We start from the raw sequence: 12036 nt of genomic DNA on the forward strand, positions 1-12036 counted from the left end.
GGCGAGTACACCGAAGTGTACACCCACGTGTACAAATGGTTTTTTCTAATATTAAGTTAGTTAACATATAATTGCCATAAAACTTGTTAAGAATTGGTGGTGTAAAATTGGTAAGTTATTACTTATATTCTCAATTAGGAAGGAGAAAAAAATTAATAATAAATATGGGCACGAAATTGGAGAGATTCAAATACTAAAAAAAATTATGGAAGAAAAATAATAAAACAAAAATTACATAAGAAAAACAATAAATTAAATTATGGGAGAGAATAAAATAAAAGAAAAATACGTAAGAAAAATATTAAATTAAATTATGTATATGTAATAGAGAGAAAATAAAATATTAAAAATAAAAAATTACGTGAGCAACATAATTATTGACGTCTTTTAACTTTTTTAAGCAAGAAATGCGTGAAGATATTGACCAACCCAAAGAAACACATGCCAGTTCTTATGGGGAATGTCCAAAAAGTCTATGAAATATCCATATTAGATATTTCTCGTCTATTAGCACTTGTTTAATTTTGAATTTTGAGAAGTAGTTCTACTAAGGTTGATTTTTTGGGGCCAAAAAAAAAAAAATAAATAAATAAAATTAACGTGTAAAATAATTTTATTTGAAAAACATGTAATAGAAAATGAACTTTAGAAGGAAAAAGGTGAAAAAATCAAAATCAAAATCAAAATCAAAATCAAAATCAAATGAGATGTAGAATTTGACATTTCTCTTTTGAGAACCACTTGAATTAGACGAGGTAGCAATCGTCCATTTGTTTATGTTCTAGGGATGGAAACCTACTTGCATTGTCGAGGATTTTTGAGAGGAATTATGCTACAAGTACACTCATTTTTACATCATTTTTTACAGCTCTCTCATATCACACGAGTAAGCTATCAAACTGATAGGTTAAGGGATGGAATGAAGGTTAAAATATTTGTATTTATCATCACGTTTAATTATTGTTAATTTTTAAACAAAATACAAATATTTAAGGCGATGAACATGTTTTCAAGCATGAAATTGTGTCATTAAAAAATTCACTTAATTTTGTGGCATATAATTTATTTATTTATTATCAACGGTTCAACCCCGATTCGACTCTTTGACCCTAGACCTTTTCTCTTTTCCGGGTCGATTTTAAAAATATTGAAAATGGATAGAATAGAATTTACTCTATTCCTAGGCTTATTTGAAAGTATAGTAGTAGTTATTTTAAAATAAATAACTTATCTTCAAGGTCTACTAACAAAATAGTCAATTATTTACTTATAAGTAAATTCTTTCCATGCTTGGACGGACATTCATCCGATATGAAGCCAAGACTGTTTACCGGATCAAAAGACATGACATAGCGGTCAATTATACACTTCTTCAAACAAAGAGAAAAGAATGAAAATTCCTACCAATTTCTCTCTTCAATTCCTACTCTTTTCTTACCAATATTCTTCCCATTATCTATATATTCAAGCCCAGATACCCAAATGAAGTTTGAGAAATGAGTAGCGATGGAATTGTACAGAGGGCTCTTAGCAGCCTTGGCAAAGGAATCGATTTAACGTCCGATTTTCGAATCAAATATTGTAAAGGAGATAACAGACTTATTTCGTTAAATGAAACGGATACAAGAGAGCTTTCAGTTCCGGGTTTTGGAACATTCAAAGATGTTTCTATTGACATCAAATGCGATAAAGGTGAACGCACACGATATCAATCTGATATCCTCGATTTCAATCAGGTAGTATTCAATTTGGGCTTGGGATCAACTGTATGAATTTTTTCATTATCGATAATGATTGAATTTTGTTGTAATTGGTGCAGATGTCGGAATTCTTCAACCAGAAATGTTCAGTGCCTGGGAAAATTCCATCTGGTTTTTTCAATTCATTGTTTGGTTTTCAGAGTGGATCATGGGCTACAGATGCAGCAAATACCAAGTATTTAGGGCTTGATGGTTATTTCATTGTGCTTTTCAATGTTCATATTGATCGATTTCCTCTTATTCTCGCCGATCACGTACGAAACGCTGTTCCTTCTACTTGGGATCCGTCAGCTCTTGCCAGGTAATATGTACGTTCACCTCAAAGTTCAAGTACCCTCGTATCTATCAGGAGACTACATCCTCTTGACTTTGTTCACCATATACTAATTAGGAAATTTTTGATCGGATAGACGAACAAAGTGAGCAAATTGATGACTCCTCGAAAATTTAGTGACTTGATGTTAATAAAATAAAATTTATTTACTCGAGATTTCTTAGGTACAACGAATGACCTAACTAAGCACTTGTTTGTTTTAAAATTATATCAAATTTTTTACCATTTAAACTTCAATTTTATCTGTACATTTAACGAGATCCATAGTTTTTATCAATTTTTTAACCACATATTCATCAACTTCTAAAATAATGTTACTTCTCTTTTAGGCTTCTAGATTTCTTTCCCGGTCATTGAACTTTGAGCAAAATTTCATTTGGAATTACTAAATTTTAATTTATTCCAATTGAGTCACTGAACACTAATTTAAATTCAAATTTTACCACTATCACATTTCATCATCTATCGTCCTCTATACTGACGGAAATTTCTTAGTTGTAACTAATCTCCAACATAGTTGCTATGCAGCACGCTATAAAAACTCATAGTAAGAGGAAGGTTGTGACAATGTCTTAGACTAAAAGGCTAAAACATGTATTTTTTTTAATGACATGTAGTAGTGAGTTGACAAATCACAAAGTGATTACATGAAATATCTTGTGGTAGGATTGTCAATTAATCAACATTTACTGATTTAAGATATGATAGGTGAATTTTGAAATTGAAATTTAAGTTAATTGATTAATTGAAATTAAATTGAAGCTCAGCAATCCAATTCCAATTTCCTGATAGTTCCATGGTCACACATGAAATTTACCATAATTATATATCTTGGAATTTTATGTCATCATTGAATATAAATGCTAGAGCTACCGAATGCGGACAACTTGCAACGTCCGTGTATAATAAATGTGTATATATAGATATAAAAATATTAGGTGGGAGGCCATTTTCCTGGTTGGAGAATTCATAATTGAACGACTTTATGATCATAATCTGTATCAGATGTCAAGGGTCAACAAAAAAAAGTCAGTAATATCAATGGAAGAAATTGTTAGACGTGTCATGCATTTGATAACTTACATTAATATCAATAAAGTCATTGTTTTGGTCCTAATATTAATATTTTTTTTAACTTTTTTTTTTTAATCAAAATCTGATATTTCGAAATGGAGAATTTAAATTAAAAATTGCATGTCGCAGCTAAGACCGTTTAGGTAGCAGACAAGCCATTATTCACATCTTCCTCAAATATCATTTCTATCCTTGGTCGCGGACCTATGTTTCAATAATGCATTATCCAAAGTTCAATGCAAATCTTTTTCCCTTACATCATAATTGAGGATCAAATTGGTCTTTTTTGATCAAGTTATAGATGATGATATTTGATGGATAGTTGTTCGACAAGTCATTGTTACGTTGCTATTCAATTTAAATTTATTCATTTAGGGCTCCATTTTTGACATGTTGAATTTTTTTTTTTTTTTTTTTTTTTAATTAAAAAGGGACACACCACACATTTTTCCAAAAATCACTATTCAAAACTATTTTTTCTGCAATAATGATTGTCAAATAGGTTCTTAGATTTATTTCTAAATTTTTATTTTCCGTGTAGTTGGTTTGTGTTAGCATCAAAATGTTTGACATTTACATGTTTATTTGTCAACACAAGAAAATTAAATGGTTTTACTAGTTCAAATGATATTTTCATGTGGAACATTTGCCATGTTTGACAAAACTTAAACATAGGTTACAATTTGACCATTTCATCCGTATTTGTTATTTTGACTAATGGGAAAGCGAATGTGACAGTCTAGTTGGTAGCCTAATAACTCAATATTTAGATTGCTCCGTCAGAGTTAATTATTCGAATGGTCACTGAACTTATGTCCATTTTTTCAATTGCACATTGAAGTTTAAAATATTGAGTTTTGGACACTGAACTTTAAAAAATATTCTATATTTCTCATTGTAAATTCGACATTTTCTAAAATTCAACATTTATGCTGGTAACATACATAGGTGTGTTAACGAGCCGAGTTGAACCGGCTTGGGTTTTTTTAAGTCAGGCTTTTTTTGGCCCGAGCAAAAGCTCACCCAAGAAATTGTGGCTTGACCTGAGCTTTCGACTCGATTTTTATTTTTTTCATAGCTGCCTCAATAATAAAGCTGTTGATCAGAAATCTACTGCCAGCTTTCTACCTCAAAAAGCAGTTTAGAGGATGTTTAATAGGTATTTTTATGTAAAAATGTATTTTAGAATAGTAAATTGATATGAAATGTGTAGTTGAAAAATAAGAAAAACTTTTTTATTTACGTATAATATTATTTTAATAAAGGATGTATGGTTGAAAAGAAGAGAAAGAAAAATGCATTTTTGAAGAAAATGACTACCAAACGGAGCCTTAATCTGTTGCCATTGCTGCCTTAACTGACAACAAAGGCAACAGATTTGCTGCCTATATATATTTATATATATATATATTTTTTGGCTCTCTCTCTCTTTTCTTTTATTAGTCGGCTCGGGCCCAAATGGCCGTGTAGCTGAAAAAGCCAAGGCCGGGCCAAGCTCGAGGTGGCTCCTACCAAGCCACGAGTTGGACCAGCTCGGGCTTTTCTTAGGCCAAGCCGTGGGCCGCCTGAGCCGTAGAGCCAAATTTATATCCCTAAACGTACAATATTTTTCAAAGTTCAGTAGCTAAAATTCGATATTTTAAATTTTAGTGAGCAATCAAAGACATGGACTTAAATTCAATGATCAAAATTCAACATTTTAAACTTTAGAGACCAATCGAAGACATGGGCCTAAGTTCAGTGACCGTTAAAACAATTAATTTGTCAGGTTTATGTATTAGTCAAATTACCAAAAGTAGATGAATAAAGTGATAAAATTTAAGGTAAATTTAACTTTTGTTTGTCAAAAGTTATAGTAGATTTTGATAAAAGTTGATAAATATGTGTAGTTAAAAAGTTGTAGATCCCGTTAAATACGTGATTAAAATTAATTATCAATTTTGACTTTAATTTTTCAAGCTTTCCCAAACAAGCATTAAATTAAATAACCGTATTTAACTGACTTCACATAAAAAAAAAAAAAAAAGGCTATCTATGGCAAAAATGAACTGTACGCTCATTATATTTTTGCTTGAACTAACCTATCTAAAATATGTGTGATGATATTCAATTATTTGTGTTGCGTGACAGATTTATTGAAAAATACGGTACCCACATAATTGTTGGGTTGAGCATCGGAGGTCAAGATGTAGTATTAGTAAGGCAAGACAAGTCTTCCAACATGGAGCCATCACACTTGAAGAACCACTTGGATAACCTTGGTGATCAGCTGTTCACTGGAGCATGCACTTTTTCTCCACATCAATGCAAAACCAAAGAACAAAAAAACAAGGTTCCTTACATTTTTTTCCCTTTTGTTTTTTTAAAGTCCGTTCCGTCAAATTGGATGACATTGAATTATATTTGTATATTTCGAATTCCAGGTGCCACAGGCTTTCAATGTTTTCGATCCACAGGCAAATCGTCTCGGAAATTTTGCATCCATCACTTCAAAAGATGTAGGTTTGATATTAATATACAGATCTTTCTTATCTACTTGCTAATTTCTGCTTGTGTTTGAATGAATTGATCTTTCCACATAAAAGGGAGTTTCTGGTCCTGGTTTATGTGTTCTGATGTGAAACTTTGACTCGTTACTTTTGATTGGATCCCCTAAAATATGCCATAGGAAGTATTTGTTTTTGTTCCTATCAAGCAATTAGTGTATCCCTTCCTACTACATCACGGGCGTAAATGACACGTTTGGTATGTTGGGATATACATGCCTTATTCAATTCAGTACATCAAATATGTAAAAAAAGATTTTTGTGTGTGTTTGTTTATGTTGCGAATCTTATTTACTTCAATCAGAGTGCAGTTACCCGAATTTTGTTTAGTCCAACTTGAAATGCTTATGGTGTGACATATGTGATGAAATTAAAATTATGAGGACATTTGAGGGATATGTGGCAGTAATGGAGAGATTGGGCCGTTATATATGTATATGAGATATCTAGGCTTTTGATGTATTATTTGAAGTAGTTGCCCCAAAATGCTTCTCTCTTGTATTTATCTTTGATATAATAGATTTTCTTCTCCTCTGTTAGTAATTTTTTTCTTCTAGGATTTTCACGAAAATTTGTGTTTTTGTTAATTTTTTCTATTGTCTATTCTCGCTTTTTCGTAACAGCTTCATAATAAGAAAAGGTTATACAAAAATAGTTATTTTATGTGTGTATATTCGTGATTAGCCAAGTAATAATGTGAAGAAAAACTTAGCTCATGTTTAGGCTCCATTAAAATGAGATTTTATAGAAATTATGTTTTGAAATAATGATTTTTTGAAGAATATATGATTCAAAAATAAAGAAAAGTTTTGAATTTACATGTCACATTATTTTATAGGAGAATGTTTTTGAAAAAATGGAGCCCAAAAAGTGGTTAAGTAGGGATGGCAAAATTTCTTGCCCACGTGTCGCCTCGCATTATCTCGATCTGAATGATGCAAGGACGAGAATCATGGTCTCCTTGAATTTCTAAACCAGCCCCAAATTGTTTTATTTTAGTTTTATGTTTTTATTTTAAATCATATTTTAGAAAACATACCACGTTTGGTCAGTACTTTGGTCTGGATATCCCCACATGATTGGAGATGGAAGGATTGCCTTAATAATTAAATTAAAAAAATTAATTAAATAGTATGGTTAATGGAGAATTTTTTTGAGTCGTATCCCCATCCTATTTCTCAAAATCTATGATCCCACCAGCCCCCATTGTCATCCCTACCATGAATCTTAAAATATGGCACGCAAAATTCAAATTACTTTCCAATTTTTTTGTTAATTGAAAGAATGTCAACAATGTACCACATTTGGACGTTCTGTAATATACTTTGCTATTTCTACTTTAATGTACAAAATATACAACAGTGAAGGAAAAACTCGACCAAATTGTATTGAATGATATTTGCAGGGTATCAGTGTTATATGTTCAAAGCGGGGTGGAGACTTGTCGACTACTACACATTGTGAATGGCTTCTTACAGTTCCATTGATGCCCGATGCAATTCACTTTAACTTCATTCCGATCACTTCTCTATTGAGAGGAGTTCCAGGCAAAGGGTTTTTATCACACGCCATCAATCTTTATCTTCGATGTAAGTATATTTTATTTTCATGTGTTGAAATTCTAGGCAATCAAATCAAATATGTGTTCCGGATGCTATTCTTGTAGAATACCTAAGAAGCAAGACATATATTTCAATTTCTTAGTTTGTTGTTTCAATCTTTATCATAGTTTATTGTTTCAAATTCTTCAATTGGACATATATTGAAACATGAAGTTTGGTGCACAGATAAGCCTCCTATAGCTGATTTGCAGTACTTCTTGGATTTCCAATCTCATAGGATTTGGGCTCCTATTCACAATGACCTCCCACTTGGACCAACTAGAAACAGGACTATGCAAGCACCTGCTCTACATTTCAAGTTGATGGGTCCCAAACTCTATGTAAATACTACTCAGGTAAAACATTGATGTATCTTGTGTTTTTCCTTCCTTGATGTAGTTGCTTCATGATATGGAGTTATGACTAAATGTTACTGAATTCCGATCAGGTCACAGTCGGAAAAAGACCCGTTACTGGAATGCGGTTGTACCTCGAGGGCAACAAGTCCAATAGGTAATGCAAATTGTCAATAGGATAAATATATATATATACAAACTATGGTTTACAAAATCTTTCACTCCCTTTCATATAATGTGTGGACGGTTGACCCCGCATGTATTTAAAAAAATGGTGACTTGTGGTCCCCACCCCTATTGTGAGTAGTGAGTAAAGAATTGTGTAAAAAAAAATTTGTACATGTAGCATTGTCCTTGTCAATATTATCTTAGGTGGTTAGTTTGCATATCATTCATGACATGCAGCCAGGAACCCTGTCATCAATGGTAAATAAAAATAATGGACAATATTTTAACTTCTTTTTTACTTCTAGTGTCTAGTTCGCCAACTAAATGAGAGATAAATGCTACTCAATGGTCAATTTGATAACTAAAAGACAAATGCTTAGCAGGTTAGCAGTACATCTCCAGCACTTATCGAATTCTCCAGTTCTGCTCCAAAATAAGCTGAGTGACGCTCCAACTTGGCGTGGATCTGAAGAAATAGCTGATGATCGTTTCATTGAAGCTATTCAGTGGAAAAAATTTTCACACGTATGCACTGCTCCAGTGAAATACAATCCAAGATGGGCAACCGGGGAAGAAGATGTTGCGTTCATCGTAACTGGTGCTCAACTTCACGTAAAGAAGCATGGAACAAAGAGTGTTTTGCACCTGAGGCTGTTATACTCTAAAGTATCCAATTTTTTTGTAGTACAATCTAATTGGATGCAGTGGGCATCAGACCATATCTCCATAAAGTCTGGTTTCTTCTCATCAATAAGTACTTCATTAACTGGCAAAGTGTTGAAGGAGAAGGCACAACCAGTCATCGTGGATTCTGGGGTGTATCCAACAGGGCCACCAGTGCCCGTGCAAATACAGAAGCTCTTGAAATTTGTGGATACATCGCAAATGTATAGAGGGCCACTGGATAATCCCGGACATTGGCTAGTGACAGGAGCAAAATTAGACTTGGAAAAGGGAAAAGTGTGCCTACGCGTAAAATTCTCGTTATTGAACATGTGCTCAAGATAAAGAAGTGAATCAGGGAAGAAATTGCATGAAAATCGACTCAACGTTCTACATGATGGCCCGTATGATTAGTTACTACATTTAAAATGTGATAACAGATTAATCCAGTGTGTTCGGGATATGTATGTAGCTTATGCTGTAAATACGAAATATCTATCTAATATGAATCCCATATTGTCAATTCTTTATTTGTTTGGTTTCTTTACGAGCTATCATATAGCCGCATTAATTAAAAATAAGTACAATATGTTGGTGTTTGTTTTTAACTATGCCTTGTTTGGTGGAGCTTTTTTGAGAACATTTTGTGAAAAATGATTTTATTGGGAGAACATTTTATTAAAAATGAGTTTGAAAAAAATAATAGTAAGTTTTTGAAATTAAAAATCTAACTATCTCAGTTGGGGGTAAAAATGGGCCTGGACTGCAATTCGGCCCTGGCCTGTCAGGTAGGCTTGCCTTGCACTTATGTGGGGACGGGTTGGCCCAGAGTTAAAAGCTCATTGGCCTGCAGCAAGTGAAAGGGCACATTTGGCGCTTATTGATGATTAAATTAATGGAAGAATTCATATCTAAGAGATTAAGTATGATCCATTTCAAAATTGATAAACAAAGTTTAAAATTTCAAAAAATTAGATATTAATTAAATTTTATTTATGAAATAATTAATTAAAAATATATTAAAGTCACAATTCTATATAATTTGGTCACAAATAAAATTTTTTATAAATCACAATTTATTCATCTGTTACAAATTAAAAAAATTTATAGGTCACAATTTATTTATAAGTCACAAATTATTTTACGATCAAAATTATCAAATTATTGATCATACATTATTTATTAGTCACATATTATTTTTTGGTTACATACTAACCAATTTATTGATCATAATCAACTAAATAATTTGTGGGATTGTGCTTAGTGTACATAATTTATATACATAGGACTTTTCCTAATTTGTGAGCACCATGGATCTCACCCCATATAAGAGATGTGAACACCCCCGTGTACATAATGTGCACCAAGACTTTTCCTAATTTGTTAGCACTACCGCTACCTCCAATATCATCATCACAGACACCACAGTCGCCAAAACCACCACCACCTCACGATAACCAGCAACAACACCATCTCCATCTCCATTTCAGACAAACCAACATCCACAGTAAAAAACCATCAATGCTTCACCATTACATAGATTTGTGACTTTAATACATCGCCTGGTTGATTCAATAGAGCCTCCACCAATCCACAACCATCAACATCGTCGCCACCACATCTACTTGAAATCCAAAATAAAACCCACCACCAACACATGCACCATAATTCCGCAACAAAATCGCCGACTGCAACGTCGGACCACCATCTTCCCAATAATCGCGGGTTGATTTCTTCACGTCATTGCCTCCAAAACACACCACCCAAATTTCCCTTCACTTCGAAGCCTCCAATCAAGCCGATATTAATAATGCGAAGTTTGGATTTGCCTGTAATTAGATAGATTTGCGTGCAGCCGAAAAGGAAGGTGATCATGGCGGTTCCTGAAAGGAAGATGACATTGCCGTAGAATAGCTCCCCAGCCATCTACAGTTGCATTCCTCAGCCATTTGTGTGGATGGTGATAGATACAGGGAGTAACGTTGGGGAGAAAGATCGGGGAGAGAGAGTAGATAGAGAATGAGTGGTAATTAATTTAACTAGTAATGTTAAATAAATAAAATAAATAACTATAACTTGATTTATGAAATGTTAAACTTAAATTTTGATTAATGAAATGTAAACTTTAAAAACAGGCTTAGATGTAATTTCCTCTTAAATTAATCTTATATAGTGTTTGGTACAATTAGTGTCTGGATTAAATTAATCCATGGTGCTTATCCTCTTTTATTCAACCATATAAAATTTAATACGCTATTTGAGATGATTTTATGCCATACTATTTATTTATCAGTTTATAAATTAAGAAATTTACTTAAAAGTAAATAAGAGCTAAAATTTTTATTTATAAATAAAAAACTTATAACTTAAAAAAAAACACATGTAATTAAAAAGTACTTATAAAGAAAAGATTGATTATAAGTAAAAAATTCGCCTATAAATTAAAATTTATCTATGAGTAAAAGGCTTATGTACAAGTACAAAAATTCATTCTATAAGTACAAAACTTGTATGTTAGCAAAAAATTACATATGAGTAAAATAAGTACAATAAATACTCATATAAGTAGAAAAATCACTTATAAATAAAAACCACTTATAAGACAAAAATTCATGTTTTATGTAAAAAGTGCTTATAAGTAAAAATTATTACTAATAACTAAAAAATTCGCTTATATGTATAAAATAAAAAGTCATTATAAGTAAAAGTTACTCATAAGATGAAATTTACTTATAATTATAAAATTTAATTAAAAATTTCACTTATAACTATAAAAAATCTTCATGCAAAAAATTATAATAAAAAGATAATTTAAGAAGATACAAAAGTTCTTATTAATAACTATGTTGTCATAATTTTTAAAATTTTCATTACAATCCTCTAATATGGTATAGCTCAAACGCCGTATCGAAACCGTATCGAAACCATCTTCTCTAATTCACCTTAATACAATCTCCCTAATTGTATCCTAGCTTCCCAATTACCCATCGTGTTTGGCTGAGGTTTGTGGAGTGGATTCAGTTGGGGAATGGGGCGGTTGGAGATGAAAACTTATTTGTTCATTTTCAATTTTTTCAAAAGATTTAGGACTCTTGCTACAATTTTCCTTTTTTATTTATTTATTTATTTATTTATTTATTTATATGTAATTACATTCTTTTTTTCTTTTTATGTTAAAGAGGGGACAATTATTTTACGTGGCCAAAATAGTGAAAGGACAAGTTTTGCTACATTTTCAAATGTTTAGGATAAATTGGTAACATTTTACAAAGGTTGGATTGTTGACATTATCATGATATAGATTGTCGTTCTTGACTTTTTTGGGTCCATAATTTGTTTGTCAAAACTTGACCTATTATTTATTTATTTTTTCTTTTTCATTGTTGAGGAGTTCTTTCCTTTTCTTGATTATAGTTTTTTTTCCCACAAAAGCAAGCGTCTAATCTAATTCACCAATAGCATGCATTATAACTTCGTCAATTAAGTAAAGGGATCCCAAGACCATGATATCGAACTTGGAAAAGAAAATGTAAA

General features: G+C 32.0%; 1 protein-coding gene across 2 annotated transcripts; it reads left to right on the forward strand.

Moving 5' to 3' along the window:
* The first annotated feature begins 1299 nt into the window (after window positions 1-1299).
* LOC111376640 (MACPF domain-containing protein At1g14780-like) lies at window positions 1300-9032 on the forward strand. Of its 2 annotated transcripts, none has more exons than XM_022999608.1 (8): window positions 1300-1736; window positions 1820-2061; window positions 5299-5500; window positions 5592-5666; window positions 7120-7303; window positions 7502-7671; window positions 7764-7828; window positions 8220-9032. In XM_022999608.1, the coding sequence occupies exons 1-8, from the start codon at window positions 1497-1499 to the stop codon at window positions 8845-8847; spliced, it is 1806 nt and encodes a 601-aa protein (XP_022855376.1). In that variant the 5' UTR covers window positions 1300-1496; the 3' UTR covers window positions 8848-9032. The 2 variants fall into 2 exon arrangements, with proteins under 2 accessions (XP_022855376.1, XP_022855378.1); XM_022999610.1 differs by having other exon boundaries at window positions 1303-1736; window positions 8223-9032.
* The last annotated feature ends 3004 nt before the right edge of the window (window positions 9033-12036 follow it).

This window comes from Olea europaea, unplaced genomic scaffold, assembly GCF_002742605.1.
Source record: "Olea europaea var. sylvestris unplaced genomic scaffold, O_europaea_v1 scaffold1541, whole genome shotgun sequence".
Lineage (NCBI taxonomy): Eukaryota > Viridiplantae > Streptophyta > Magnoliopsida > Lamiales > Oleaceae > Olea > Olea europaea.